Source organism: Equus asinus, chromosome 22 (assembly GCF_041296235.1).
Source record: "Equus asinus isolate D_3611 breed Donkey chromosome 22, EquAss-T2T_v2, whole genome shotgun sequence".
NCBI lineage: Eukaryota > Metazoa > Chordata > Mammalia > Perissodactyla > Equidae > Equus > Equus asinus.
In genome coordinates, this window is record NC_091811.1 from 27,232,500 (window position 1) to 27,258,956 (window position 26,457).

At 40.1% G+C, this 26,457-nt stretch overlaps 2 protein-coding genes across 24 annotated transcripts in view; one reads left to right on the forward strand and one right to left on the reverse strand.

The window, feature by feature from the left end:
• The window catches only part of PTPRO (protein tyrosine phosphatase receptor type O), a 223,694-nt gene extending 220,062 nt beyond the window's left edge, over positions 1-3,632 (forward strand). For 4 of the 5 annotated variants that reach the window (XM_044775169.2, XM_070495092.1, XM_070495094.1 and 1 more), the window contains 2 exons: positions 1,184-1,304; positions 2,331-3,631. In XM_044775169.2, the coding sequence (XP_044631104.1) occupies positions 1,184-1,288 (105 nt within the window). In that variant the 3' untranslated portion in view covers positions 1,289-1,304; positions 2,331-3,631. Of the gene's footprint in view, positions 1-1,183; positions 1,305-2,330 lie in introns of all 5 variants that reach the window. The other variant, XM_044775170.2, reaches the window with a different exon arrangement.
• Positions 3,633-16,498: 12,866 nt separating this feature from the next.
• EPS8 (EGFR pathway substrate 8, signaling adaptor) overlaps positions 16,499-26,457 on the reverse strand; it is a 171,334-nt gene continuing 161,375 nt past the window's right edge. For all 19 annotated transcript variants that reach the window (XM_044775173.2, XM_070495099.1, XM_044775176.2 and 16 more), the window contains 3 exons: positions 20,884-21,061; positions 19,546-19,675; positions 16,499-17,809 (listed from right to left, as the gene is read on the reverse strand). In XM_044775173.2, coding sequence (XP_044631108.1) covers positions 17,696-17,809; positions 19,546-19,675; positions 20,884-21,061 — 422 coding nt within the window. In that variant the 3' untranslated portion in view covers positions 16,499-17,695. The remainder of the gene's footprint in view (positions 17,810-19,545; positions 19,676-20,883; positions 21,062-26,457) is intronic.

Below are 26,457 nucleotides of genomic sequence, written 5' to 3' on the forward strand. Positions count from 1 at the left end.
CCTTATGAGGCACATGATGGTATAAATTTACACAGTTATGCTTGTATGCTATATAAACCATGTTAATTTTACATTATGATTTTTCACTTCACAGTTTACTATGTGAATCATCTCAAATAGCCTAAAACTCTATAAATCTCATTTTAAAACTCAATGTTTCATTACAGATATGCCATTGCTTACTTAAACCATTCTCCTTTGTATGGGACATTAAATTGGATTCTTTTCCACTTTTTTTTTTTTTACTGATATCTGTGTCCACAATGCTATTTATTAGCACTTTATTAATTATACCTCCACTAACAATAGATAAAAATGACTGCTTCAACAAACTCAAGTCATCATTGAATGGTACATTTTTTGTTTAGCTTTTCTCACTTCATGGATGAAAAACAATTGTTTTAATTTACATTTTTGATTACTGGGCCATTTTTTGATATGTTTTAATATTTCCTCAGTTTGCTTCAAAAAAAATTTAATAAGCACAAACTAAGTGCTAGGTATTAAGAATAAAAAGACATAATCCCTGCCTTTAAGAAATATTTCATCTAGTGATTGGTGTATTTTATTCATCAATTTAAGCATGGAGGTTACTGATTTGGACGAATTTTAAGCAAAAATAAAGATATTAATGTTTCATCATGATTCCAGAAACTATTTTTGTGTCCCATTTTCTGGTTTTCCCTTTATTCGTTTTACTTTTTTTTTTTTTTACATACAGTAGCTTGAAATATTTATTTGTAATTTAATTCCATCATTTTGAAATTTAGAAAGTCCTTCTTTAAGGAATTACATTAAGAATCAGAGAGGAATTAATTTATACTTTCTTCTATATTTTTATGGCTTAATTTATTAAAATTCCTGGAATTTATTTTGGCGTTTTATGAGGTGATGCATTTTCTTTTCCAAAACAGCCTCATAATTTGTTGATTGAATATTCATTGCCTTTAGCATTGAGTAGTGATTGTCTAAGCTCTATTATTAATCAAAATATTTTTACTGTTGATTCTTTTACATTTTCTAGCTATAAAATTATGCCTTATAAATAATGAAAATTGCTTCTTTTGACATCAGATCATGGTATTTAATTCTGCCACAGTATTAAAATATTATATCTTTTCAGGTTTTTTTTTTTTGCAGAAAATTATCTTGCTCTGAAACATGTTTTTGTCTTTTCTTCCAGGAGCAGTACATTTTTATCCATCAGTGTGTGCAACTGATGTGGATGAAGAAGAAGCAGCAGTTCTGCATCAGTGATGTCATCTATGAGAACGTTAGCAAGTCCTAGCTCAGAATCCGGAGCAGTAAGTAGGGAAGAGTCCATCATGAGTGCTCTGTCTTAGAACAATGGAAGGGGACATGATAGGATACAACAAAAGGCAGCACCAGCAGTCATACGTTTTGACTCTGACTCCACAGAGGTGGTCACAGGGAGGTAGGGAGAGAGAAATACCGTAGTAGATCTTACAGCTTCAGTGCACCTTCGTTGATGGGTGTGACATGCAGAAGCTTTGGCAACTCATGATGATTTGACCTCCAATCCCTCCGCCCTGAACTTTAATTTACTCTGATATTGTATCTGTGCCTGAGATACCAGGATACTACCATCCAATGCTATTTATCTAGATATTCTGTGCAAATACTTTATTGATTACAGTGGTCATGCAAGAGGTTACAAAGAAAACATGAACTAGAGTGGAGACCACAAAGAAGAAAAACAATATTGACAATAGTCTCAGGATAGCAGAGTCTAGAAATGCCTTGACCTTATCCGTTATGTGAGCACTTACTTGAGAGCTTCGTGAAAATACTGGTAACATATTCAATGCCTTGTGCTCAAATTTGGACTAGGAAATCAGATTTTGGAGGTGTAAGTAATTGTGGCTGAAGCAGCAAGTAATCTGCCAATTCAACTCAGTAAACAGAATGTGGAATGGGGGGACGACTGAAGAGAGGGGAGAGGACAGGGACAGGGGTGTCTTGTGGGAGAAATATAGAAGGATAAGTAGCATATGGACTGGTGGATAGCAGGATAGGATTAACATTGTACCTGTGCAGCCATCAAGAGATAGCTAAAAAGAACAAGGTGGCAGGAAGGATAAAGAATGAGGAAACACAGAGAGAGGCAAATTTGCCAGTAGAGGGAAAGACATTCAGATCCACAGAAAGGAGGCACAGATAGACCCATGTCCACATGGGCTGTGGAGCTGAGTGTAATGAAGGCTAGTGGGGGAGTTAGAGGAAGTCTCTGTACTTCAGCCACAGAGCTGATGATGGGCGGCTTTGCTCCCCGAAGCTGCTTACTGTGTCTCTCTCTCTCTTGTTCACAGGACAGGACATGATGTGTACCCATCCTCCCTTGCTTCCAGAGTTTTTGGGGGGCCTTGCTAGCCATTTTGCTAAAAGGAGCCCCTGCTTTGTAGTATGTGGCCAAGGAGATAATTTATCTCATAGAAGCACCGGGAAGACTTAGCCTTAAAGAGCCTACAGTGTCTTTTGGACTCTTTCACTTCTGGACATCTAATAACGGACCCAATTCAACCAAACACCAGAAAGGTCCAGATGCTCAGCAAAGGGCAGGAAGCACAGCACTTCCGAAGAGTTTCATTGGCCCTTTGCTGGTTGGGCTGAGTTTTTGTTGTTGTTGTTTTAAGTGCAATACTTTTTTTATGTGTGTGATTTTATCAGAAAGTTGAATTGTTTTCTGCCCACATGATTGACCAAGTCCCTAGCCCAGGAAGGAACAGGCATTGTTCGTATCAAATTATACCTCATTGTTAAAAAGAGGCATGGCCACACATGAAGAAATGGGAATTTTACTTTAAGGAAATTGAATCCGCGATATCTGTACACCCAACATTAAGCTGCTGGATCAGGAGCCGGGAGGGTGGATGAGGGAAGAGAGAGGGGTCCTACCCACAGATCAACTGCATCTCTTTTCCAAGCATGAAAAGCTGTAATTCAGCTTCAAAGTGGAGTAGAAAAAATATTTGTCTTAATTGTTCTAGTTCTTGATGGTTTTCTTCCTTATTAACAGTAAAGTGTTTCTCCCTTGGCCCTCTTGGACTAATGCCACTGTCCAGGTTCTTTTTCAACAAACCAGATCTGGTTCGGAAGAGTTTGAAGTCCGACTCTTTAGACTCCGTTGCTGTCTGAGCAATCTTGGTGCCTAACTTTGCATTCCTTTTTCTGTTGACTCACCTCCACGTAAAAGCTATTTCTTTGAGAACTATAGGCTATGAAAACGCACTTTCTTTCCCCCAAAGAGCTGGGAATTTACGAAATTATGGCAATGAACTGCAGCATGCTAGGACAATTATTTGGCTACTTTTTTTTGTAATATTGTCAAGCGTCTCTATGGATTCCGACAGAGATTTGTTTGTTTTCTTTTCTTTTTGGTTGTCAGTTTCATTTTAACCAGTGTAACTAGTAACATTTTATTCTTTGGATTTTGTATAATTACAGTACATGATTGTGTATTGTGATATGAATACTGTCAAACGGACATTGATGGCATCGTGAAGCCTGTTACTTTGTGTCACTTCCTGAGAAATAAGAGGTGATGGTATGGATATACAAAGGAAAACATTTTGCGTTGAGAGTAAACACAAGCTGGCTGCTTCACTGTGGCATTGTGGCTGTCGTGGCCCTTCCTATGTGAGCTTCCAGGGCCTCTGCTCCTCCTGTGTGTCTGATCATTGCTCCTTGCCCTGGCTTGCCTCCACTGCTGATCGTCTTCATGAAGCCGGGTACATAGGATCGCTTTAATATTTTATCAGTGACCTTGTGATGGTGAAGGATGCCAGGTAACAGCTCTGCACCCCACCGTCTCTTGCCACTGAGAAGGGCTGGCCACAGCAGACCCTGGCACAGTTCTTTGCAAGACCTGGCCAGCGAGGCCCAGGTTCACCTTGCAGGGGGCATGGCAGAGGATGTCCATACCCTGCAGGTTAACAGCTTGGGCTCCCCGGGGATTGTCAGTTTGGACTCACCTCCCTTCCTCCCGTTCTCGCCTCCCTGCTGCCTCCTCCGTCCTCTCACTGCCACCCCTTTATTTCCCTTCTTGGATGTGTTAATAACATATCACGCCATTCTCAGGAACACACATGGCTAAAGAAATGTGGCAAATGTGTATGTGAATTCTTAGATTTTCACACTTGGACAGGTCAGGAGTGAAATGTGCAACTGTGGATGAGCCGATAAGATGCGTGGTGTGCTGGAATGCATTTCCAGGTTTCGCAGGCTGGAACATTACTTCCCTGAAACTTAAAGCACTTCATACATATTTCATGTTTTTCTTGAGCACCCCTTCAAGGTAGGGATCAAGTGATACCAGATCAATTTTCCCAAAAGAGAAGATGAAGTATTCAGAGTTTAGACCGGAGACTCACAGTTCAGACCACAGAAAGGTCACACTAAAGCACTTTACCAGATCATTCCTTCAGGGGTCTCTACAGCTGTCACTCTGCTCACTGGTGCACTGGTGCCCCTCAGTTTGTAGAGCTTATGGTGGGAAAAGCATCAATCTGTCAGAAGACCTGGGTTTTAGTCTCAACAGATGACTAGAGCTTATCTCTTGAGTCTCAGTTAATACAGTGTAGAATGACCTACGAACAGCTCTATATTTTGCAGGAATAAGGAGTATCAGGTACAATAATTCACTCAAAAGTGCTTTGTATCTTTTTCTTTCACGTATCCCAAAGCTGCTCTAACCAGTTTAATTTCCACCCCATGACTCAACTTTAAGCATTCAGAGGGGAACGTGCCAGGGCCTCTGTATTATTAATTAGGGGTTTTTTTTTTTTTAATCATCTGAGTAGTGCAATGTACTGAACACAGAGGCATTAGCACATGCAGTTCCCAACAGCCTGCATAGTGCATAGAAAGAACGGAAGACTTTGGAATTACAAACTATTTAACTTTGAGTGTTACTGAGAGCAAATTCCTTGGCTGCAAAAGTCAATTTCTGAAGTTAATTCAGAAACTACCATTAGGGTATAATTTATAAATTTAAGAGTTAATACCAATATATCTACTAGTACACATTATATGATTTTATTTAACTTGAAAAGGAAAGAAAGTGGAGGATGACAACTTTTTTTGGACAGCATTCTAATTCAGGGTTTACAATTCTCCACTACAAAGTCAACTTTGCCCCCCAAATTTAAAATTAGAAAAGTCAGTAAGATTTTTTTAACCTCTTAGAAAATCCATTTAATGTCTTATAAAACCTTTTTCAGATTTTATAATATCTCTCCTTTTCTTAAGCTGTCTCTGCCCCACAAAAGGTGATCCATTTCTCAAAGAAGGCTATGGTGTCAACATGCAAAGCAGGGGCCAGAGGCTTTGCATCCAAATTTTTTGCGGACCATATGAGAGCTGCTTGCTAGAGGACTGGCCCTTAGCCAAGGAGTTAAAATTACTGAATTCAATTTCTAAGAGCCAAAATCCTTCCTGCTTTCTAGCAAGGAGGTCTTCCTTTCCACCTCGGGAAATGTCTGATGTAATGTGCTTCAAATTATCTGGCTCGTTTCCTAGCTCACAGATCTCTAGCCTGGTCCTTGGCACAAGCTCAGAGTCCAGAGGCCATGCCCAGGACTGAATATAACATCCACTTTGGCCAAAGGAGTTATAAAGCAACAAAAACATAACACATGCAAAAACCGCAGACTTCTACCCCCAGTTTTGAACAGCCCCATTTGGATGCATGGAAAGGAAACTTAAGCCATGACGTCTCTGACACCTGGCCTTCCAGAACAGCAGGATTTTTGTTCTCAGTTTCAGCTGATGCTTATCACAAGGCCTGGTCCTGATGGGTCACTTGACCAAAGAGTGTATAGTATCGGAGTATAATGTGGTGCTCTGGGAGTTGTATTTGAAGAGGGACATTAACAAATTGAAGGTTGTCCAAGGCAGGTCACAACAGCCCATAGTAACAAGACCTGGGAAAAGTGGGGCTGTTAAGTCTGAAGGAAGGGAAGAGTCATTCATTCATTCAATCATTCATTCAACAAAATGTTTGCTTATTTAATCATGCTGAACGAATGATGACTCCATCTACCAATGAAAGATTTCTTCACCACTTGCAGTATGCTAATTATTATAAGCACAAATGGTGCCATATGCTGATTTTTTTAAAAGTTATGGAATCACAGTTTAGTTGTTGTTGTTGGAAGAACCAAGAAAACATTAGTCAAGTCTTTTTCAACATTTTCCACTTATATATGCCAAAGCTTTGTCAATACATTTCCTGAAATATCTACCAGTCAAGAAAATGGTCTTATGCTTTTTTCCCAATGGCTCATTGAACAGAAACAGCAGGTTATTATTGTTTTTGTTACTCATCAGCCATCACAGATCCTGACGTTCTCTCTCTTCGCTGATGAGAATCACCAAGCTAGCCTACTCTCCTACTCAAAACAGGACTCTCCTTAACCATACCCCTGGCAGATGGTGAACTCTTTTCTACTCAACACCTCCAGGATGCAGAATTGCCACCTCACAAGGCAGCCCATCCCTTCACTTCTCAGAAAGCATTTCCTTCTTTTGTTTACACATCTAAGTACTTTACTAACATTAAGAAAGTATGAGTCTATACCTCTCATGGATATAGGCTTGAAGCCCAATCTACTTCCCTATTTTGGTAAAAGGGCAGGCACTGCATGCACGCTACTGCCCAGAGCTGCTCTGAAGAGATGCCTGGTTTCAAACCTTTCGACTTGAGAAATAATAAATTTCTAACACCCTAAGAAAATTACTTATTCAACATCACACGCCAGGCACTGTGGAAGGGGTGGGGCTATGAAGATGGATGAGCCAAGGTCCCTGCTTCAAGTTTACATCCTAGTAGGGGAAGCCAGAGGTGAAACCAAGGGCAAGAAAGTATTACAGATGCCGTGATAGAAACACATAAAGCATCCAAGGTAGGCCCAAGAGAAGGGCAGGTGATTTTTTTCTGGAAGGGTCAGAAATGACAATACTGCCACATTAAAGTATTAGAGACTATGGAGCCACATTAAAGAATATTAATGATGTGTGCTCATTCCTGCATCCAGCAAACATTAATAAAACACCCACAGCATCAGTCACCGGGACCCATATGGCGACCAAACCTCCAACCCTGCCTTCTGAAGCTTTCCTTCCTGGCTGACTCCAAAGGGACAATTTAATTCCAGGCCTCACAGACATCTACAGCTCATGGGTTCCTCAGCAGAATCCAGTGGATTTACTGTTACTGCAGATGTAACAGAGCATTATCTGGGTTACATCTCCCGGCCACTTGCAGCTGGTTCTGTCCAAAGGAAGGTAGCTGGAAGTAGTAGACTCCACTCCCTGGCCCCTGGCTGCTGAAAATCACCCAGAAGCAACCTTCTCTGTCTCTCTCTCTCTATCTCCAGATAGAGATGGTGGTGCCAAAAAGATGGAAGGAGCCTGGGTCCCTGAATCACCACCTGGGGGAGGATTACCTTCCTGCATTGGCCCATGCTGTGATAAGGGAATAGATTTCTAGTGTGTTGACACAGAGATTTTGTATTGTCAGCTACAGCAGTCAATCTTCCCTCAACTAACATGGCTGCACAAGGATAACCTTTTACAACCACCTTTGGTCTCAGTACAGTGGGAGTTTTTCAGGGCAGTGGTGTGTGACTGCCCAATAAAATTCCCAGAAGACAGGTTAAAGATGAAACAGAGCAGAGCAAGGTTAACGCACGATGCAAACGAGGGCTAAGGGAAAGCCCACAGAACAAGGATGGTTCTTGTAATAAATAAACTTCTCTATGGAAATATATGCATTCTTATCCAGAAGAAGATTTCCTCCAAGTTAGATCTCTCCTCTTTTTTGGTTGTCCCTTTCCAAACGCCATTACAAGACCATTACTCAGCCATTTTTAGCCTTATGTGAGGCTACTGGCTCTGAATCAGAGTCCGGGGTTCCTGTGAACAATAGGCCCCACAGTGGTTTCACATCAATCAAAGCCCAAATGTACAGGAGGCCATGAGGCTTGGAATGTGGCACAATGCTGAGCAAGCCAGGCCGTTGCTTTGTATGCCATGGTGAGTTCCAGGGCAGTGGCCAGGAGTTCAAAGCCAGCTAACACAAAATAGTTTTCTTCAGTTCAAAGAACACCAAAAAGTCCAATGGGCTGTTTCAACTAGGCAAGGTTAACTGTGACCACTACTGCCTTTACAACACAAAACAGAATGGTCTTTGAAGGGTTTAAAACCCAAACTAGATGACATCTTCCCTTAACCAGCGACCTTGGGAAGCAGTCGCCATAGGGCCCAGCGGTACAGCAGATTGGAGCAGCTTAGAACAAGAGAGTGTGGATGGAGGGAGACTTGAGCTAAGACTCTGCACCTCACTGTGACTCAGTTGTCTCATCTGTGAAATAACACAGTGATGGTGGCCTTCTCAAAGGGCTTCAAGAAGATAAAGAAGGTCACGTGTGTAAGGCGCTGAAAGCAATACCTGGAATAACAGTCGATTACATGGCTCCGGGGTACAAGCAAAGCTCCCACATCTCCAAGGGCCATCTTGGAACTCTTGAATAAATTTGATAAGAGCTTCTGAAGCTGCTACCTGAGCTGGGCTGGCTCAGTTTCCCCAGGGTGACACCTGAAATGCATCGCCCCTGCCAAGTCACAGGCCTCAGAATATAAAGGAGGTGCAGCCTGTGACCCAATGTGGACTCTTGTGTCACAGGCATGTGGTGCCTAAGCAGGAGCTGAGCCCCTAGATTGGAATCCTGGAGTGCCCGGGCCTGGCTTTCCACTCTGATTCTCTACTACCCAGTGCATCCGCAGTGTGTGTGCTTTGTGTCCAGCTGCATCACTCGCACTGGAGGGCTCCCCAGCAAAACAGTGCCAGGGCCTGATTCACATCGGGAAAATGTCTGCAATTGTGCAGGCAATCTGTACAAATCTGTTGCGCTAAAACTAAGTCTGAAAATCTGGCTATTTCTTCTAAAGCAAAGAAGCCAATTTGTACAAATGGTAATACGTAAGCACACAGGGGTAGAGTTAAGAACAGAGGCTTGGAGCGAGCAGGCGCCCCTGGTGCACACCCCTCAGCCCTCTGTGAACCGGTTTCCTTGTTCATAAATGGGAACAAGAAGAGCTTCCCCCACAGGGTCACACTGAGGATTAAACGTAGAGCCCTCGGCGCGCTGCCTAGGTGGGTCGGGGATGCAGAGGGACACAGATGAAAAAGTCCAGACAGCTGGTGCTCTGACACTTACAGTGGGGAGAAGTCACCTGGAGAAGTCACCGACTACCTCTGAGCCTAAGTGTCCCCAAAGCACCAAGCAATATCTTCCTTGTGGAGCTGTAAAACTCAGAACTGATGTGTAAAGCCCTAGCCGAGGGCCCGGCTCAGTCAGCTGTATGATTCTCTGAGTCTCTTGCAGCAGGTTCAGACCACCAAACCCTCCTACTCATTCCAGCACCAAAACGCCTCCAGAGTGAGTGTGCCATTGACTCCTCCATCCCCCGTGGGCGCACTGACCTGGAGCATGCCTTCCAAGAGGTCTGCTCGCCAGAGTAGCAGGAACAACCCTCTATGCTAAGTGCTTGGAGTCAGCAACTGAGTCAGAGAGGCCTCGTCTGCACACATGTCTGACAGGGGTCTGGGACGCTCAGTTGGACAAATGCTAAAAGCAGTGGGAATTATCCAAGCAACTCCAGATAGCTGTTTTCATTTGCATTTTGTAAACCCACTGCGCTGTCACCAAGGCATAAAATAACAACAGTCATCTTCTCGTTTTTTTGCTATTGCTGTAAGATGAATGAAATGAATTACCCAAATGTCTAAATTCCACTCTACAATAAGATTGGTTTTAGAGATCGGGCAATAAACTAACTTTCCTGTGCCGTTTTCCTAATATAAAACGTGTCTCCACTTGCTGGCTGCAGGATCTTGGGTTGCTACAAGTTATTGATACTCTGGACCTTCTCATCTTGCAAAGGGCTGTATTTTGTAAGCCAGACAACAGATCATGGCAATTGGCTTAGCCAGTGGTCCAACAGCTCTGCTGCTTTCATTCACTCACTAGTGTGAGCCAAATTGATCCTTTTACCGCACACCTCCTAGGAAATGGAAAAGACCCTGTCATTGCTTTATTGACTAGACATGCCACACAAACAGATTAACTCGCAACAAATGTGTATCCATCCCTGGTTCTACCCTGGCTGTCACAGGGAAGACTGGGACCAGGAACAGCTAATTTTTGCCCTGATTTATTAGCATCTTGTATAATTTCTATTCCAAAGCATAAATGTGGAACCATGAGAGAACGTCCAAAGGCGATTCTTCTATTTAAGTGAAGTGGTGCTTTGAAAGGTGTGGTTAGCCATCTGAATTCCCCAAAGACATCAATGACTGTTGAGACCGAGACTACATTTCCTGCTCTAATTCTTGCCATGGAACGATCAGCTCTGAATCTACCTTCATGTCCACCTGCAAGGGCCTTCGTGGAGGAGGGAATCTATGGGACCTATACCAGGGATCTCCTCTCTGTGGCTTCAAGGACACAAACTCTGATTTTACCGATTTTATACAGTGGTATACTATATAAAGTTTCATGTTAAAAAAATGTTTCTGCTTAAAATTTTGTCATACAATAACCAATGACATCTGAGAGAAAAGAAGTGCAGGATATAGACAAGTCCTAGAGATGAGTCCAAATTTAGTTGTTCCACTTACCGTGTGACTGTGCACAAGCTCCTTAACTTATATCTGAGTTTCAATTTCCTCTTCTATAAAGTGGGGATATCTGTGAAAGTTCTCAGCATATGTGAGTTCAGGTCCTATTCCCCTTTCTTTAAGAATAGAGGGTCCCATGCAGCAGGCCTTACCATATGAAACCAGTTCAAAGTAAGAAACCATCAAACAGGACATGCTGTGGAAGACCTATGGATATCGATTTCTCACTGATGTGTGTGTATGTTGTGTGTTTCCATTATCTGAAAGAGACTGTTCCCCTTTTTGGGGGATAACAGGAATGACTGAGATGGAGAAATTATGTTCCACTGCACAGGCAGGCTTGAGGAACAGGACTGACTGCTTCAGGGCTGCCCCAGGTGGGTCAGCCAAGAAAAGAAGCAGGAATTGGGCCAAGTGCCTGGGACTACAGTCAGGAAGGAAAGAGTCCATGGGACCAGCCTGGACCAGGACCATCTGGGCCTGGCAGGAGCACTGGTTCATTGCCCACCTCGTTCCAGTCCCAACCAAAGGCAATGTGCCTAAGGCTCTTCAGGAAACATCTCGGCTATTAAAATCTTCCAATTGATATAGAAATCCAGATTCAGGACCTCAGTTCCCTCAGAGCACCTGAGCAGTTTCTTACCCCAATTCAGGTTAGAGTCTAACAGTGTAGTTCTTAGTAATTTCTTTTATATTAACATAATTTTACTAGTTTTTCATTTTATAACCTTTCTTTCACAAACATGATGAGATAAACCTGAATCTTTGGGTATCAGAAGATATTTTTTCCTGGTGTCCTCCCTCCACCAAAAAAAAATGAGGACTTCCCATAAAACTAAGCTCAGAGCACTGGCTTCTGCAGCTTCTTTCCAGCCCTCAATTCCAAGGACAGAAAAGAGCAAAGAAGCCAGGAAAGAAGGCTGAGAGGAGGTATAGGAGTAGCCACTGGACATAGAACCCTTCTCCGGGAGTCGCCTATGGAAACCACAGCTTTTTGAGTGGTTGTTGTTTTGTTGTTTTATGTTTTGTTCTAAAGAAGGAAAAGAAGATCTAAGGAAGGGTGGTAGAATGGTAACTACCTTCACCTCTCAATTCATTGCTAGGGGCCCTTTACACAACTTTACACAGATCTCTGACTAGACTAAGTTAAAGGGATGCCCTTTGGGAAAAACTAAATGTCACGGTACAAAATCAAAGCCTCTGGGAAAGCAGCACCGCGGGTTTTGGGGTATAATTTTGCCCCAGGAGATCAATAAGACTAGCTCTAGGGCTAAATGAGGCAAGCTGCAAACCGTTCTTTACATTGGACGTTCCTGGATGGCAGAGGATACATCTAGGATTCTCTTTGAATATCCAATTCTTAAAGTAGACACTTGAAATGTTTATTGAACGAACATTGTCTTCTACTCATAAACAAGCAGTCTTTACATAAACCTCTTTATTGAGTTTGTACGACTTTTAGTATTGTTCCAGCCTCCTTATGTAAGCACTGCGAAGAGAGTGAGAAGATTCAGTCCTAGTGAGATGTCCATCCAACCCCCAATGCAGCCTCTTCAATTTAATTGGAGAAAACAAGTGAATCTCAAATCTTTCTATAAATTTTCTTAGGAAAAAGTATGAAAGGAAGACTTTTAAGTGACTGGAGTGCCTCTTAAGTGGGGGAAGGGAAAGAGATAAAATTCAGTGGTCACCTTTGACAAGCAGTACAAGACTGCAATCTTTGGGATAAGGAAACCCACTGGCTCTTTACTTGGGGACAATTCTCCAATGGCAGTGCAGTGAGCCAGGAGCCAAACAGAGCAAGTTAGTCCAGCTGAGCTAAGGAGGCAAAGATCAGAGTTCAGGGCACTGGAAATGGCTGGAATTTCTAAAGAAAGCCACCAGAGTGGAGGCATTTGTGCAGAGTGGCCACAGAAATCCATAAGTGAATCCACTCAGTTTACATAAGGCAACATCACCCAATGCTTACCACAGAGTGACTGCTACAAGGTTGAGAGTGAAACAGAGCTACCAGAGGTAGCTATGCAGGGGGACATTAGAAGTCCAGTGCAGCAAAAGTGAAGAGACCTGTTTAACACCTTCTAATACCTTGGGCACCCAGCTGAGACACAAAAATCCTGGTAATTTGTCCAAAAAAGGGGTATGCCTTAGAAGTAAGGACTTCACAGTAAAAGCTACTCTTGACAGGTACAGACAAAGCCTAAAAGCAAGCTCTGACAAGATTTTCAGAGGAGAGAGAGTTCGTAGGCAGAGTCCTATCAAGTAAGAAGACCCTGTAAAGTACATTAAGCTTGCCATGATCCATCCTAACAAAGCATAGAACCAAAGCTATACAAGTTCAAAGTGATCAGCCAGTATAGAATTGCTTGCTAGAACAAGGATGAATGTCTTCAAAGGAAGATAACATATTCTAAAGTATCTAAAATGTATCATCCACAAAGTCAAGCATATAATAAAAAATTAATACATATGCAAAGAAAGAGGAAAATAGGACCACTAGTGGGAGAGAAAAAAAGCAATCAATAGAAGCTAAGCCTGAGATGGCCCAAATGTTGGATTTAGCCTTTATGTACTATAGAAATAAAAGAAAGTTGTTCAAAGAACTAAAGGGAAATCTTATTTTAATGAGTGAACAAAAAGTCTCAACAGAGAAATAGAAGCTATGTAAAAGAACTAAATGTAAATTCTAGAACTTAGAAAATACAGTAAATGAAAAGAAAAATTCTCTGGGTTGACTTAACAGCATATTAGAAAACAGATCACAGGAGGGGGAGAAAAGGGCTGGTGAAACTGAAGACATATTAACATAAATTTTCCAATCTGAAGAATGGGGGAAAAGATTTTTAAAATATTAACAGAGATTCAGGGATCTTTGGGATGATATCAAGACTGCTTGAGTTGAGGACACAAAGCTTAGAGTGTGGTAAGGGCAAGGGAGCAAAGGTTCACAGCAGAGAGTAATGGAGAGGAGAGAGCTGCACGAAGAGCAAGCTTGGGAGATCTGCATAGGGTCCCCACGGAGTCTTATGGTGAGTATGGATCAGTGCATGTGTATGAGAAAACTGGACAAGGCTGAGGAAAGAACCAGTGGAAAGGATTAGAGGAACAATTCTCAGAGCTCACATAGGGCCAGGAATAGTTCTTTTTACCACCTGGCAGAATGGAAAACATAATCCATGGAACAACAGGTTGGATATTCAGAAGGGGTTTGCCTCAATAGAGGGGCAAAATTAGCTCTAATGTAAGTGCTATGCTGGTTCCACCTGCAAAGCTTAAAGGCAAGATCCGAAAGGATCAAATTCTTTCCAAGTAACTTAACAGCACCCCAAAACAAAGCACAATGACATAGGAATACAAAAGTGTCCAGCACCTAACAAGGTAAAATTCACAATGTCTTCTATCCAATTAAAAATTACCAGACATACAAAGAAGCAACAAAATAAAACCCATACTGAAAAAACAAAATCAATGAAACTAACCTAGAAGTTATGAAGATGAAAGAATAAACAAACATTAATATAGATATTTTAACTGTATTCCATATGACTGATAAAGTTGAAGAAATACTGAGCAAGTTAAATAGAAACATGGAAGATGTTAAAAAAGTCAAACTTCCAGAGATGTAAACTCTAAGGTCTGAGATGAAAAATATCATGGTAGAGATTAAAAGCAGATTAGAAATCGCAGAAGAAAAAGTAGTGAACTTGAAGACAGCAATGGAAACTACCCAAAATGAAAGAGAAAAAAAGATTGGGTAAAAAATTAACAGAGCATCAGTGAGCTTGGGAAAACTTCAAATGGCCTAATATGTAGGACATTGGCATTTCCCAAGGAAGGAACAGAAAAAAAATGAAGTAATAATGGCTGAAATGGTACCAAATTTAATAAAAACTATAATCCCACAGTTCCAAGAAACTCAATGAATACCAAGAACAAGAAATAAGAAGAAAACTATACAAAGACCACACCACAATCAAGTGGCTTAACACCAGTGAAGAGATCTCCACTTTGGCAGCAGCAGAAGGTGACTCTGGTTTCTAGTTTTTTCCCCTACATTTTCAAAACCAACATCATTCATGCCCTCAGAGGAACCAGCATCGACTGTTCAGAATCCTCTCTTCAGGGTCTCTGTCTCAGCTTTATAGGGGATCTCTCCTCTGTGCTCCTGAGGGATCAGCACCAACACCAGACAGTGCCTCCTCTTCAAGGGTGTGGTCCAAGCTTTTTAGGACCCTTCCTCCAGGCTTCCAAATGCTGGTAACTCCAAACCTTCTTTGCTCCCCTAGCCCAAGGTGTGGGAGCTGCTTCCTATTATTACTACTTCCGTGATGGTTCAGTGTTCTCTTTTTGCCTGTTTAACCAATTCTTTATATTAAATGCTGTATAATTAACAGAGAAAGATGATTGCATTTTGTTAGCTAAAAGCATAAACATTTTTTATTGTGGTATGGAATTTCAAATATGTATAGAAGAGTAAGTATAGTAGCTAAGTAGCCAGAGTTGGAATGGGTTAGTTATTGAGCTATTCTCTCAGTTTCAAACCCATTACTTTATTTTCATCTTTTTGATTTGGGGCTTTGCCAGGTGGGTGTCCAAAAGATTCTGCCCCAAGAGTGTGCTACAAGGAGACAGAAAGCTAGGGGGAGAGAAGGGACTTGCTTTCTCCTGTTTTACTTCCTGTTTCTGTCAGCTTCACCCTAATAATGGTTCTTCACTCTATAAGTAGGAACTGATTCCCAGTAGGTTCCCGTGACCCATTTGTGTTTCCCCACACTCCTGGAAGCAACCTGTGTCCTCTCAGAAATTCGAGTACCAGCTGGCTGGCATGCTCTCCTCAGAGATCTGAGTCTCAGCTCCATGGATTTGCTGAACTGTTTTCTTAGCTGAATTCTTTTCTGAATTCCTGGCCACAGCACCAGCTAGGCAGTGCCCCCTTCTCAGAGGTTTGTTTACGAGCTGTGGGGTCTTTCCTCCAACTCCTAGGTACCAGTGACCAAACTCCTCAAATGCCTGGATCCAAATTCTGTAGTAACTCTCCCTCAAGCTTTTCAATTCTGTTCATCCCAACACTTCTCTCTGTCCCCATAGCTCTTAGGGAGGTAACTGCTTCCTGCAATTACTATCTCTGTGATATTTCCTTTGGAATTTTATAGCATAAAGATACACTTACAAATTATATCAATTTTTAAAATATTAGAAATGCTACATTACACATGGGTTATTCTAACTTTTCTATCTTATTTTCTTTTGTCTTATCCCTACGTTTTCAGAGGTTTTCAATAATGGCTAAGTTCTAAATGTGTGTCAGAGCTTATGAAACGGAAAAGATCTACAGTAATTCTTTATCACTCTCATGTTTGCTTCACTTTGTCCACGGGGCAATGTTACAGAGAGACTGAGACATGGAAGACAAGAGACTCCCACATCCCTCATGCTTTGGGGAAAATCAGCCTCTAAAAAGCTAAGTCTCCTCATCAGTAAAATACAACTCAGAGATTTACTGTAGACATCTAATAAAGCAGCTATGTGGAAGCACTTAGTAATCACAAGTGCTGTGTAAATTTGTTTTTACTGCTGTGACCAGATGGTAGAAGGAAAAGATGATGAAATAAGAGAGGTGGAAAGAAGAGAAACAACTGAAGAAAGTATTCCAGAGTGGTTTCTACCCACTCAGTAATACACTGGAAATCAGTTAAAGGAAAAAAAAGGAGTGGGCCTCTGTTTTTCCCATTCCACTCAACCCTGATCCCCAGTCTAGCATACCAGAGATCCTTTATGCCAATGAGACGGAAGCCATTTATTAACATACAGCAAATACTGTTTATTGCAGACTTTCCAGCTGACTCATGTGAAAAAGGCACTATGAAAATTAATGAATCTAGATAATCTCTCTAAATGGATTTATGTTAAAATATACAACATTCTTACATAACATCTGCTTTATATATGTGAAATAATATAACATTTAATGACAAAAGTCGTGTTTCCAAAAATAACATTTGTTGAAGTTTAAGTATCTTTCTCTTCTCTATCTAGAATCTTTCACAGGATTAAAATATGTGTAAATTAAGTGTTTCTTATTACCAGAAAAACTTGACACAGATAAACACATAAAATGGTCTCAATTTCCTTTTAACTACTTATATCAATATTCAGAACTGAGGCCTTCATTAAGCAAAATACTGTAACGCACACCAATGCAGGCTACTTCCTGTGACAGATTTTGAATGTATATGACCTCTTTTCCACTTGTGCTTTCTCATATATAAGAACACAGCATAGATAATAAGCAGAATATAAACTAAATCAAAATACAAGCTATACAAGGAATTGTGATCAACAGAGCCACGACAAATAAAATGTCTTGGGAATGCTCCCTAGGTTTATATTTCCACATCCAAGGCCTTGTTGTATTTTACAGTTCATTAAATGTTTAAAATTTTTAAGCTGTTGGCATTAAGAACTTTAAATAAATCTAAATATTCCATCATTGAGTATGTCAAAGAAGCAATCTAAGTAAGCAGAGGCAGCCTAAAGGAAGCTACACCCTGAAGGACAGACACCATCATCACAGGCAAAACTGAAATTGTTGAGATTTTAAGTCATGGGCAATATCTTTGCTTTGTTGCCATAAACATGGGCAATATCTTTGTTTCGTTGCAACAAATAAATTTACCACTGTCAAAAAATGCCTGATTATGCATTGAGATGGAAATGAAATATTTAATCCAATAGACGAAACTTCACCTTGGTAAAGTAGGCAAAATATTTCCCAAGGTCAAAAGATTCTCTTTAAAATTTTTCAGTTTTAATAAAAATAATAGGCCCAGAAGCAAGTCCTCTGCTGACTTATGTTTGCATTGTTTTTTTTATGGCAATAAGTTAAGTATCCCAAGAAATAAGAATCTCACATTCCCTTCATGGCTTCTTAAAACAAAGCACGTTGGAATAATGCCAAGAATAATGGAGTTTAAAAACAAACAAATAAACAAATTAGTGACTGCTTCCCTCATCAAAAGATTCCACTCCTGAATCGCTAGCAGCGGCACTGATTTTTTCCTGTCGTCTTCGCATGATTTCTTGCAACTCGGAGCTGCCACTGCTGTCCTGAAAAATAAACATGGTTCAGATGAGATGGTTACTGGTTTGTGCAGCTGCAAGTCATGGAATGAAACGGCTCAGGGTAAACATCCTTTGTGTTCTTTTTCTCATACCTAAAAACTGATGCTTCTAGACTTCACTAATGTATCACATTAATAATCTTTTCATTTGTAAAGTATCTTAAGGTAATTCATTCACCAGGCCTTCCATTTAAACATGATAAAGATAAAACAGTAATGCATATGGAATGCTCTAGACTCCCGGGGTGAAAGAAGATATGTGTATAATAAGCATAATAAGATGGTAAATTATCAAAGGACCCTCTTTAGTCAAGCAAGATAACTTATCTGCCTTTAGGGGATTCTAAATCAGGCCCAAACACTGGGCTCAGAATACACCAAGTTTAGCTCATACAGTTCTGATCCTCTGATATCATGTTGGCTTTTCTCCTTTCCAAGCTCTGCCTACAATCCCTGTGCAGCCTCCTTAGTCCACTCTCATCAACGGGAATCTCTGGCAACACAGGCGAGTCATCTCAAAGATGCACTAGACGCAAGAGAAGGATGTGGTGGGAAGGTGGCTGAGGAAGACGAAGAATCTCAGGCAGTAAGTCTCTGCCTCAGTTCATATCCAGAGGAACAGGAGCAAGAGATCCGGAGGAAGTGGGCGGTGAGGGAAAATGACAATAATGGGGAGTCTGGACTGAAGGAATTCAAAAATGTTAAGAATATAGAACTTTCTATCATATCCTTAAGAAGTAATCTATATACCCTCACTAAAATTAGAATGTGTAATGGTAACAAAACTGCCTCAGAAAAGATATAATCCTTATTCACATTCAACATACAGAAAGCCTAATATAGAATCCCCAAGACCAATGTTGTAGGACAAATTTCCAAGGGAAATATAACTTCTCCTGACTGAGAATAGTTATGGGGTTGTATGCATGAAGCTATTTTACTGAGTTAACTGCTGAATTTATATAATATACCTGCTAGAGATAATTATGTATCAATTTCACACCAAAGCCTTTATCCTTTCATTTGAGTCCAAGTATAATTTTCATGAAAGCTATTAAGAGCTGTGAGATGTAACAGTTGGAAACCACCACTTACACAGCCCATTTCAAGTAGATCAGGATAGTGGAAGCTTAAGTATATCCAATCTAGAAAACACTTACTCTCCTGCTTTCATACACACAATTATGACTACATAATTCCTCTTCAGGGCTCCCTATTTTTGATGATCCTTACCTAATATTTTTCCTCTGATTGTTTAGATGCATAACCAGGCCTAAGACAAAGAGCCAGGGTTTTAAGACCTTATACCCTCTAACCTATTAGAATCTCCCACTAAATATTAAGGACAGGCAAAAGAATTCTGGCCTCCTAAGGCACTGATTCACTCAGAAGTGAATGTCCATTACTGTATCAAAAATAAAATTCTTACAGAAGTAGTCAACACATATAAAACAAGAACACTGGGGTTTTCATTAAATGTCCAAAAGTGTATGAAGCTCAAGCTCCATGTTACATGAGCATTTATAACAAATTAATGTCCATGCAAATGGTCATTGATGGTCTTCAGGGACAAATGACAAAAGCTGAGTCAAACTTAATTCAGCTCGTATGAAAGGGAAATTCACCAATACGGACATAAACACTTGTTTCCAGAGCTTTCAATTTGCAGTCTACACTCTCAACTAATGAAGAAAAACACAACCCTAGGCTGACAAGTCATACCTCCAATGCAGCCTTTTGTACGGTGATTTGACTAAAGACTCTAGCCCCTTCAGGGCAGACTGTCTTCAGTTCGTCTTTATTGAGAGAGAAAAGTTGTGCACCATTTAATACTCCAAGACTACTGACAGTCCTGAAAAAACAAAAGAAGGAAAAAGAAACAGAGCATTAAAAAGAGCGTCTAGAATAAACAGAAGAGAAAAATTCACAGTCCTGCTATAACCTCTTTTTTTCTAGGTGCTCCATACACTGGAACTCTTAAAACGATACTACAGTACTTAGGGCAATGACAAGGGATTTGTATGATGATGACTTTGAGGCTATAGAAGATGACTGATTATGAAGATCAAAAATGAGCCAATTGGGTTTAGTATCATTACTGTTGTGTACCAATTCTTTGAAATTTGGTGTTTCATAGAAGGAATAGATAACTTTCTAGTAACCAGGCAATTGCCTAACCAGTGTATCTCATTTTTCAGTCCTGCTGGGTAAGTGAGTTTATAATATGTCAAGTTCTCTTGAATATGTATTATTCAAATAATTCATTGTATCAAATACACAAAAAATGTTTACAAATTTTTAGATTATACATAAATAGAATCTTTACTGTGGGTTTACTAAAGGAAAAGCTCTATTAGATTATAATCTATGATAGGTAATGTTATCTATTTTTTATTTGCCTGAGAATCTAGATTGGGCAGCAGAAGGAAAGATTCTGCTATATGTCCTATATGGTCTGAGGAGTCTAGCTAAGACCATACTGCTACCCTGGGTCACCTGATGAAGAAGAAAGCAAGCTACCAGGCTGCGAAGCTGCTGACAGTTTGCTTTAGGGACCAATGATGAACAGACATGACCCCCTGGAAAATGAGGTGCCATCAATTGATAGTCACTTCTGCTTCTCCTAATTCCTTTTTAGTGAAAATAGTGATAGCCATTTCCCAAGCACAAACGAATGCCGGTTGGGCTCTTATAGGTTCTTTTTTTCTTTTGGTGGGGAAGATTGGCCCTGAGCTAACATCTGTTGCCCATCTTCTTTTTTATTTTTCTCCCCAAAGCCCAGTACATAGTTGTATACCCTAGTTGTAAGTCCTTCTAGTTTTTCTGTGTGGGATGCCACCAAAGCATGGCTTGATGAGTGGTGCGTAGGTCTGCGCCCAGGATTGGAACTAGTGAACCCCAGGCTGCCTAAGCGGAGTTTGCTAACTTAACTGCTACGCCACCAGGCCGGCCCCTGGGCTCTTATATTTTCTAAGAATCATTTGTAACTTCTTAGTGACCAAATAGAAAACAATGCATGTTTTACACGCAGAATTATAACATATTCCCAGAAAGACTTACACAGGGTTGAACCCCTTTGACTGTAACCATGTCTTCACATCCTCTGGTGTGGAGTCATAAGTGATATTGACAACTGGCACGTTCTGCCGTGGCACGGGGAACTTCTTCTGAGCACTCCGACCAATGGTCAGTCTGTGGATGAGCTCATCCTGCACTTCCTCCATCTGAGATTTCCTTCCTAGACACCAACATGGAGTAGGTTATTTTTGAAAATCTCTAACATATGTCACTTTCTCTAGAACCCCAAAGCCAATAATCCTCTGATCCCAATAGGACTTACAATCTAGTGTTCCCACCACCTTTCCTCACTTTCATCCTCATCCAATATAAATTCCATGATCAATTATTAAAATCACTCCCTGGCTCTTCTCTCTCTTCATTGTGCTCATCTGGCAAAACCCCAACCCTGTTAGATCTAACTTTCTGCTGCTTCTGTGCCTGCACCTGCACACTGAAGACAACACGACAATGCTGAATGATCTCATGTTAAATTCATGAATGGGAACCTCAACTGGGCTGTGAACGCTCCCTGACAAGCATACTACATTTCCTTAGGCCACTGGTTCTCCACTGGGGGAAATTTTGACCTCAGGGGTCATCTGGCAATGGCTGGAGACACTTTTTGATGTCACGACTTGGCAGGGTGTGGGGGTGGAGGGAGAAGGATGCTGCTATCCTGTAGTGGGTAGATGCCTGGGATGCACAAAATATTCTACAACACACAGGTCTGTCTCCTACAACAGAGAATTATCCGGCCCCAAATGTCAACAGGACTCGGGTTGAGAAATCTTGCCCTAGACCATATAACTGCCCACTTTCCTATACAAGTATTTAATATCTTCTTTCTTTGCAAACCTCCAATGCCTATTCCTCAATCCTTACCCTGAGCTGATGATCTTACTTTCCGAATTTCTGAATAAAATAAAGAAATTAGAAGAGAGCCTCCATGAGCTCCCCTAACAGTTCTCCTCACTTTCCCCGTACTCTCTGCCTTCCAGCCTTCCTAATACATTAGAGATGACCTGTTTCCATGCTTCACCTTTGCACTAGACCCCATGTTCTCTGTCTATTTAAATACTTTCACAGTAATTTCTCCCCTACTTATCGTATGTTATCAGTTTTCCTCTTTTACTGAATCATTTCATTGGCATACAAACATGCTATTATTTTATTATTTCTCTCACCTTTAAATAAGCCCTTTTTTGACTCCACAGCTCCTCCCAGCTACTGCCCATTTATCTGCTCCCCTTTCAGCGAAACCCTGTGAAAGCTGTCTATGCTAGCTGATTCCAATTCCCACTCTCTAATTCTCTCTTAAATTCACTGCAATCAGGCTTTTGGCCCCATTCCTCCACTACATTTTGCTAAACTCCTATGGTCAATTCCCAGTCATTGTCTCATTCAACCTATCAGCAACATGTGAAGAAGGTTATCCCTCCTAGAAACCCTTTGTGTCTTGTGGCCTCAGCGACACCACCCTCTTCTGTCTCAATGCCCTCTCCTTCTCAGTAACCTTTTCTGAATCTTCTCATAGTGCTCCAGGCATATTCCTTGGATCTCTTCTCTGCCTGCACTCACTCCATCAATGATCATTGGTCTCAGGCTTTAAATGCCATTGAAAAACTGATGACTACCAACATTATTTCTCCAGTCCAGACTGCTCCTCAGAACTCTAGACCTATATATGCAACTGTCTACTTGATATATTCATTTGGAGGTCTATTAGGTATCTCGAATAGAATATTTCTCAATCTGAACTGCTTATCTTCTTCCTGAAGCTTGCTTCTATGCTAGATTTCCCAACTTAGTGGTAATCCTGTTTTTCCAGTTCCCCTGGCAAAACACCATGGAGCTATGCTTGATTCCCCTTTGTCCTAGATTACATCCAATTCATCAGCAAATCCTGTTAGTCTTGTCATCAAAACATACCAAAACTCCAACCACTTCATTCCATTTTTCTGTTAGCAGCTTGGTCTGAGCCACCAGCCTATTCACAGGTCTCCCTGCTTCTACTCTCCATTCCTCTGCCCTGCTCTTCATTCTTTTCTCAATACAACAGCTCAAGAGATCCTTTTCAAAGGTAAGTCAGAGAGTGCAACTCTTCTGCTCAAAACCTTCCCACAGGATCCAAGTTCCTCCCAGTAAAAGGCCTTAGATGACCTCCACCTCTCTAAGCAACTCCACTGCTTTCCCGGATCCCTCTAGTCTAGTTCACAATGGCTTCCTTGGTGCTCTTCAAATTTAAGAGCCTTTGCCTGGAATGTCTCCCTCCACATATCCACATATCCACATCATTCACTCTTCTTCTCCTTTAGATTTCCCCTATTTAAAATTACTATCCTCCCCTCCACAACATGGCTTTATTATTCTCCAAACTACCTACTTCCTTCTAATATTCTTTACCAACTTAATTTTTATTTATCTGCTTTCATTCAAGTATATGCCTGAGGAGAAAAGGGATTTCTACCTGCTTTGTTTGCTTTACCTTAAACACCTGAAACAGTCTAGGGATTCAATTACTATTCATTGAATAAATGAATGAATGAGGCATTCTGAGTTTTTCACTAAGACAGACTTTGAAAGCACCATGTACCAATCCCTAAAATAACTAGGTAAGAAAATGGAGGCCAAAAGAGGAGACATGATCTGTCAAAATCACCTTGTTAATTAATAGTAGAATTTAGCTAGAACTACGTTTTCTCACTTTGAGCTCACAGCTGTTTTATGACTAAAGTCATTAAAACTACCTTTGATTAACTTGTCCAGTATCCTTTCTCCCCTATCCATTTTATGCTTATGGGAAAGATGCACATACCTTTATGAGAAAAATGGGAAAGAAATGAATGTATGTGAAAGGGAATAATGTGTTTGTATATTTAAAATATATATATACGTACACACACATACACAGACACATTATTTGTGTATCACCTTCAAGGATTAAGTAAAAAGAACTATATAGTAATCGAATTACTAATTAACTTGACCAGTGGCGATGATCTGGTCACTAATGGAGCTTTTTATGACCATTGTTCCATGATCTTTCTTTTTCAGGAAGAGTGTTTTTGAAAGCCTTTGGTACTTCTGGGAAATAAGTGAAAGTGTGAAATAATCAGATAGTGTTAATTCAGTATAATTTTTTCTAATGCCTCAGTGTTCAGGAGACCTTTTGAAGAAGTCAAAAGAAAGAGAAATAGGAAAAAGTAAGGGAGGGATGAGGGGTGGGAGAGTGGGAGGGAGAAAGAATGAGGGGGCTAGAGAGAGTGAGAGGGAATATTATTGATTATGAAATTTAAGTAATACACTATATGCATTTCATTAGTTAACTCTTTTAAATCACTATGTCAGACTGCCATATAGCATATGAGTACATCTCAAAGGAATACAAAAGAAAAAGTATCACCACACTAAAAGATTTATCTTCTCATCTACTGACTCAGCCACTGCATGATCGTCTCTAGTCCAGCATAATCTTCTTCCAGAGAATACAAAAACCTCTTCTAATGTGCTCCTGGCTTTTGGTTTCCATTTGCAATGTTCTAGCCGCAACAACAAACCAGACTAACTTTACACCTCTTTCTAAAATGGCACTTCAGATTACAAAAGATTCAACTCAGATAAAGGGACTAACATTTCAAAGGAAATGGAAGAAATGCAAAACAACTAAAGCATTGGTATCTTCAAAAGTGACAAGAGGAGAAGCTTTCCGAATTCTGCGACAAGTCAGTTTGAATAGCTTATATGACACATGGCTCCAAGCAGCCAGTCTGAATAGACCACGCACAGTTACACGCAGCAAAAGGAGTCTGTCTGGCTCTTGCTACTTGCTACAATTTAAAAACAGGCATATCAACTTTTTTCCCTTGTTCAGGGCTCTCTGGTAACATTTTTATGAGTCAGTATTCACTTTACAGTGCTTTCCATTTTATTTTTATCATAAGTCTAGGCAGTAAGCAGAGAATGTAGGTAGCATAATAGGTATATTTTAAAAGAAATCTGGCTATCAATAAAGAAACACGTCTATTTTGGTTCTAAAAGACTGTTGAGAAGCCCCAACATTCATTCAGAAAAAAAGTTCTCCAAAAAAGTGCTCAAGAAAAAGCTATCAAGAAAATATTTGTCATAAACCAATGTTACCTCCATAAAAAATTAATTTAAGAAAGAAAATACTTGTTTTATAAAAAGAAATATATTTATTTAACATCAAAGTATATTTCTGAAATATCTTTAAAAGGAACTTTAAGTAAATGCAAAATTTTATTATTTTAAGGAAACAAGTACATGTGTTAATTTGGGGAGAGATGTTTATGTTTTATACACTAATGTCACCATTTTACTTATGAAAAACAGACTCGAAAATGATGAGTCACAATTATCAGGAGAGTTCTGTGTCTTTAAAATATTCTAACTATGCCTCTTTCCCATTAGGTTATTCTTAGTTCCTTAGCCTAGGACAAAGAACAAGCTGTTCCAACCCACAGATATGTTCCGAATGGGGGCTGGATGCCTATGAACTCTGATCCTAGGCCTGGAAAAAGAGTGCCACAGTGTCAAAGATTACTGTGCTGACGTATTGAAGGAGGGACATGTTATAAACTTGTGGCAAGAATGAAGAAAGAACAGTCATTTCTAGGGGGAAAATTTTCCTTAGGGAAATCAATAAAAACATTTATAGAACTTTCTCTTCTCAAAACTAAGTCTTTAGTGTCTTTGAAAAAAATAAAAGTATCTTTTAAAAATATACACAAAAATTTTTAAAAATTTAGTAGCATACTATATTTAAACACACGCACGCATTATTAAACACACACATACAACTGTTTTTGCTACACAGAAAGAGTTGTTAATTTTTCGCAAACTTCATTTTTCCACTGGTTTTTTTGGTAAGGTCAAGATCTGGATAAGAAGGTGATTTAAATTGGCCACACTTCAGGACAGTAAGTAATGTATAAAAGTAGACTTGCACTTATGCATTTAACCAGAATTTCTAGGACATTTAAATAGCAATAGTTTCTGTGTCTTCTTTTTTTAAATATTTTCATTTATCAAGACTGACCACAACAGAAAAGATGTGAGTATGATTTACTGAAATGATAAAAACAGTAAGGTGAAAATGGGAGTGAAAGATTCAAAAATTTGGTTTTGAACTTGAATCTCAAGCACCCAGTCTCACCTATAAAGTTAATAGTTCAATACATGTATCTGGATATCAGAGATGAGATCTGATAAGAAGACAAATTTAGGAGTCATTCCTTTTCCAACAATACAGATAGTATTGAAAGAAAATGGAAACATGCTGATCATCTAAAAATCATCTAAACGTAAAAAAGTATGTTTATATGGATATAAGAATTCAGAATTGGGCCCTAGGAGAGGTCATATTGAGAGAATGAAAGATATCCTTTACATACAGACAGACAGACACACACACACACACACACACATACACACCCTTTATATACTTTTATCATATTGAGGAACTATCTTCCTGGCTCTAGTTTTCCAAGAATTTTTAGATACCAAGTATAAGTACAGCAAAGTAATTTTATAATACTTAAAAATAACATAATTTGA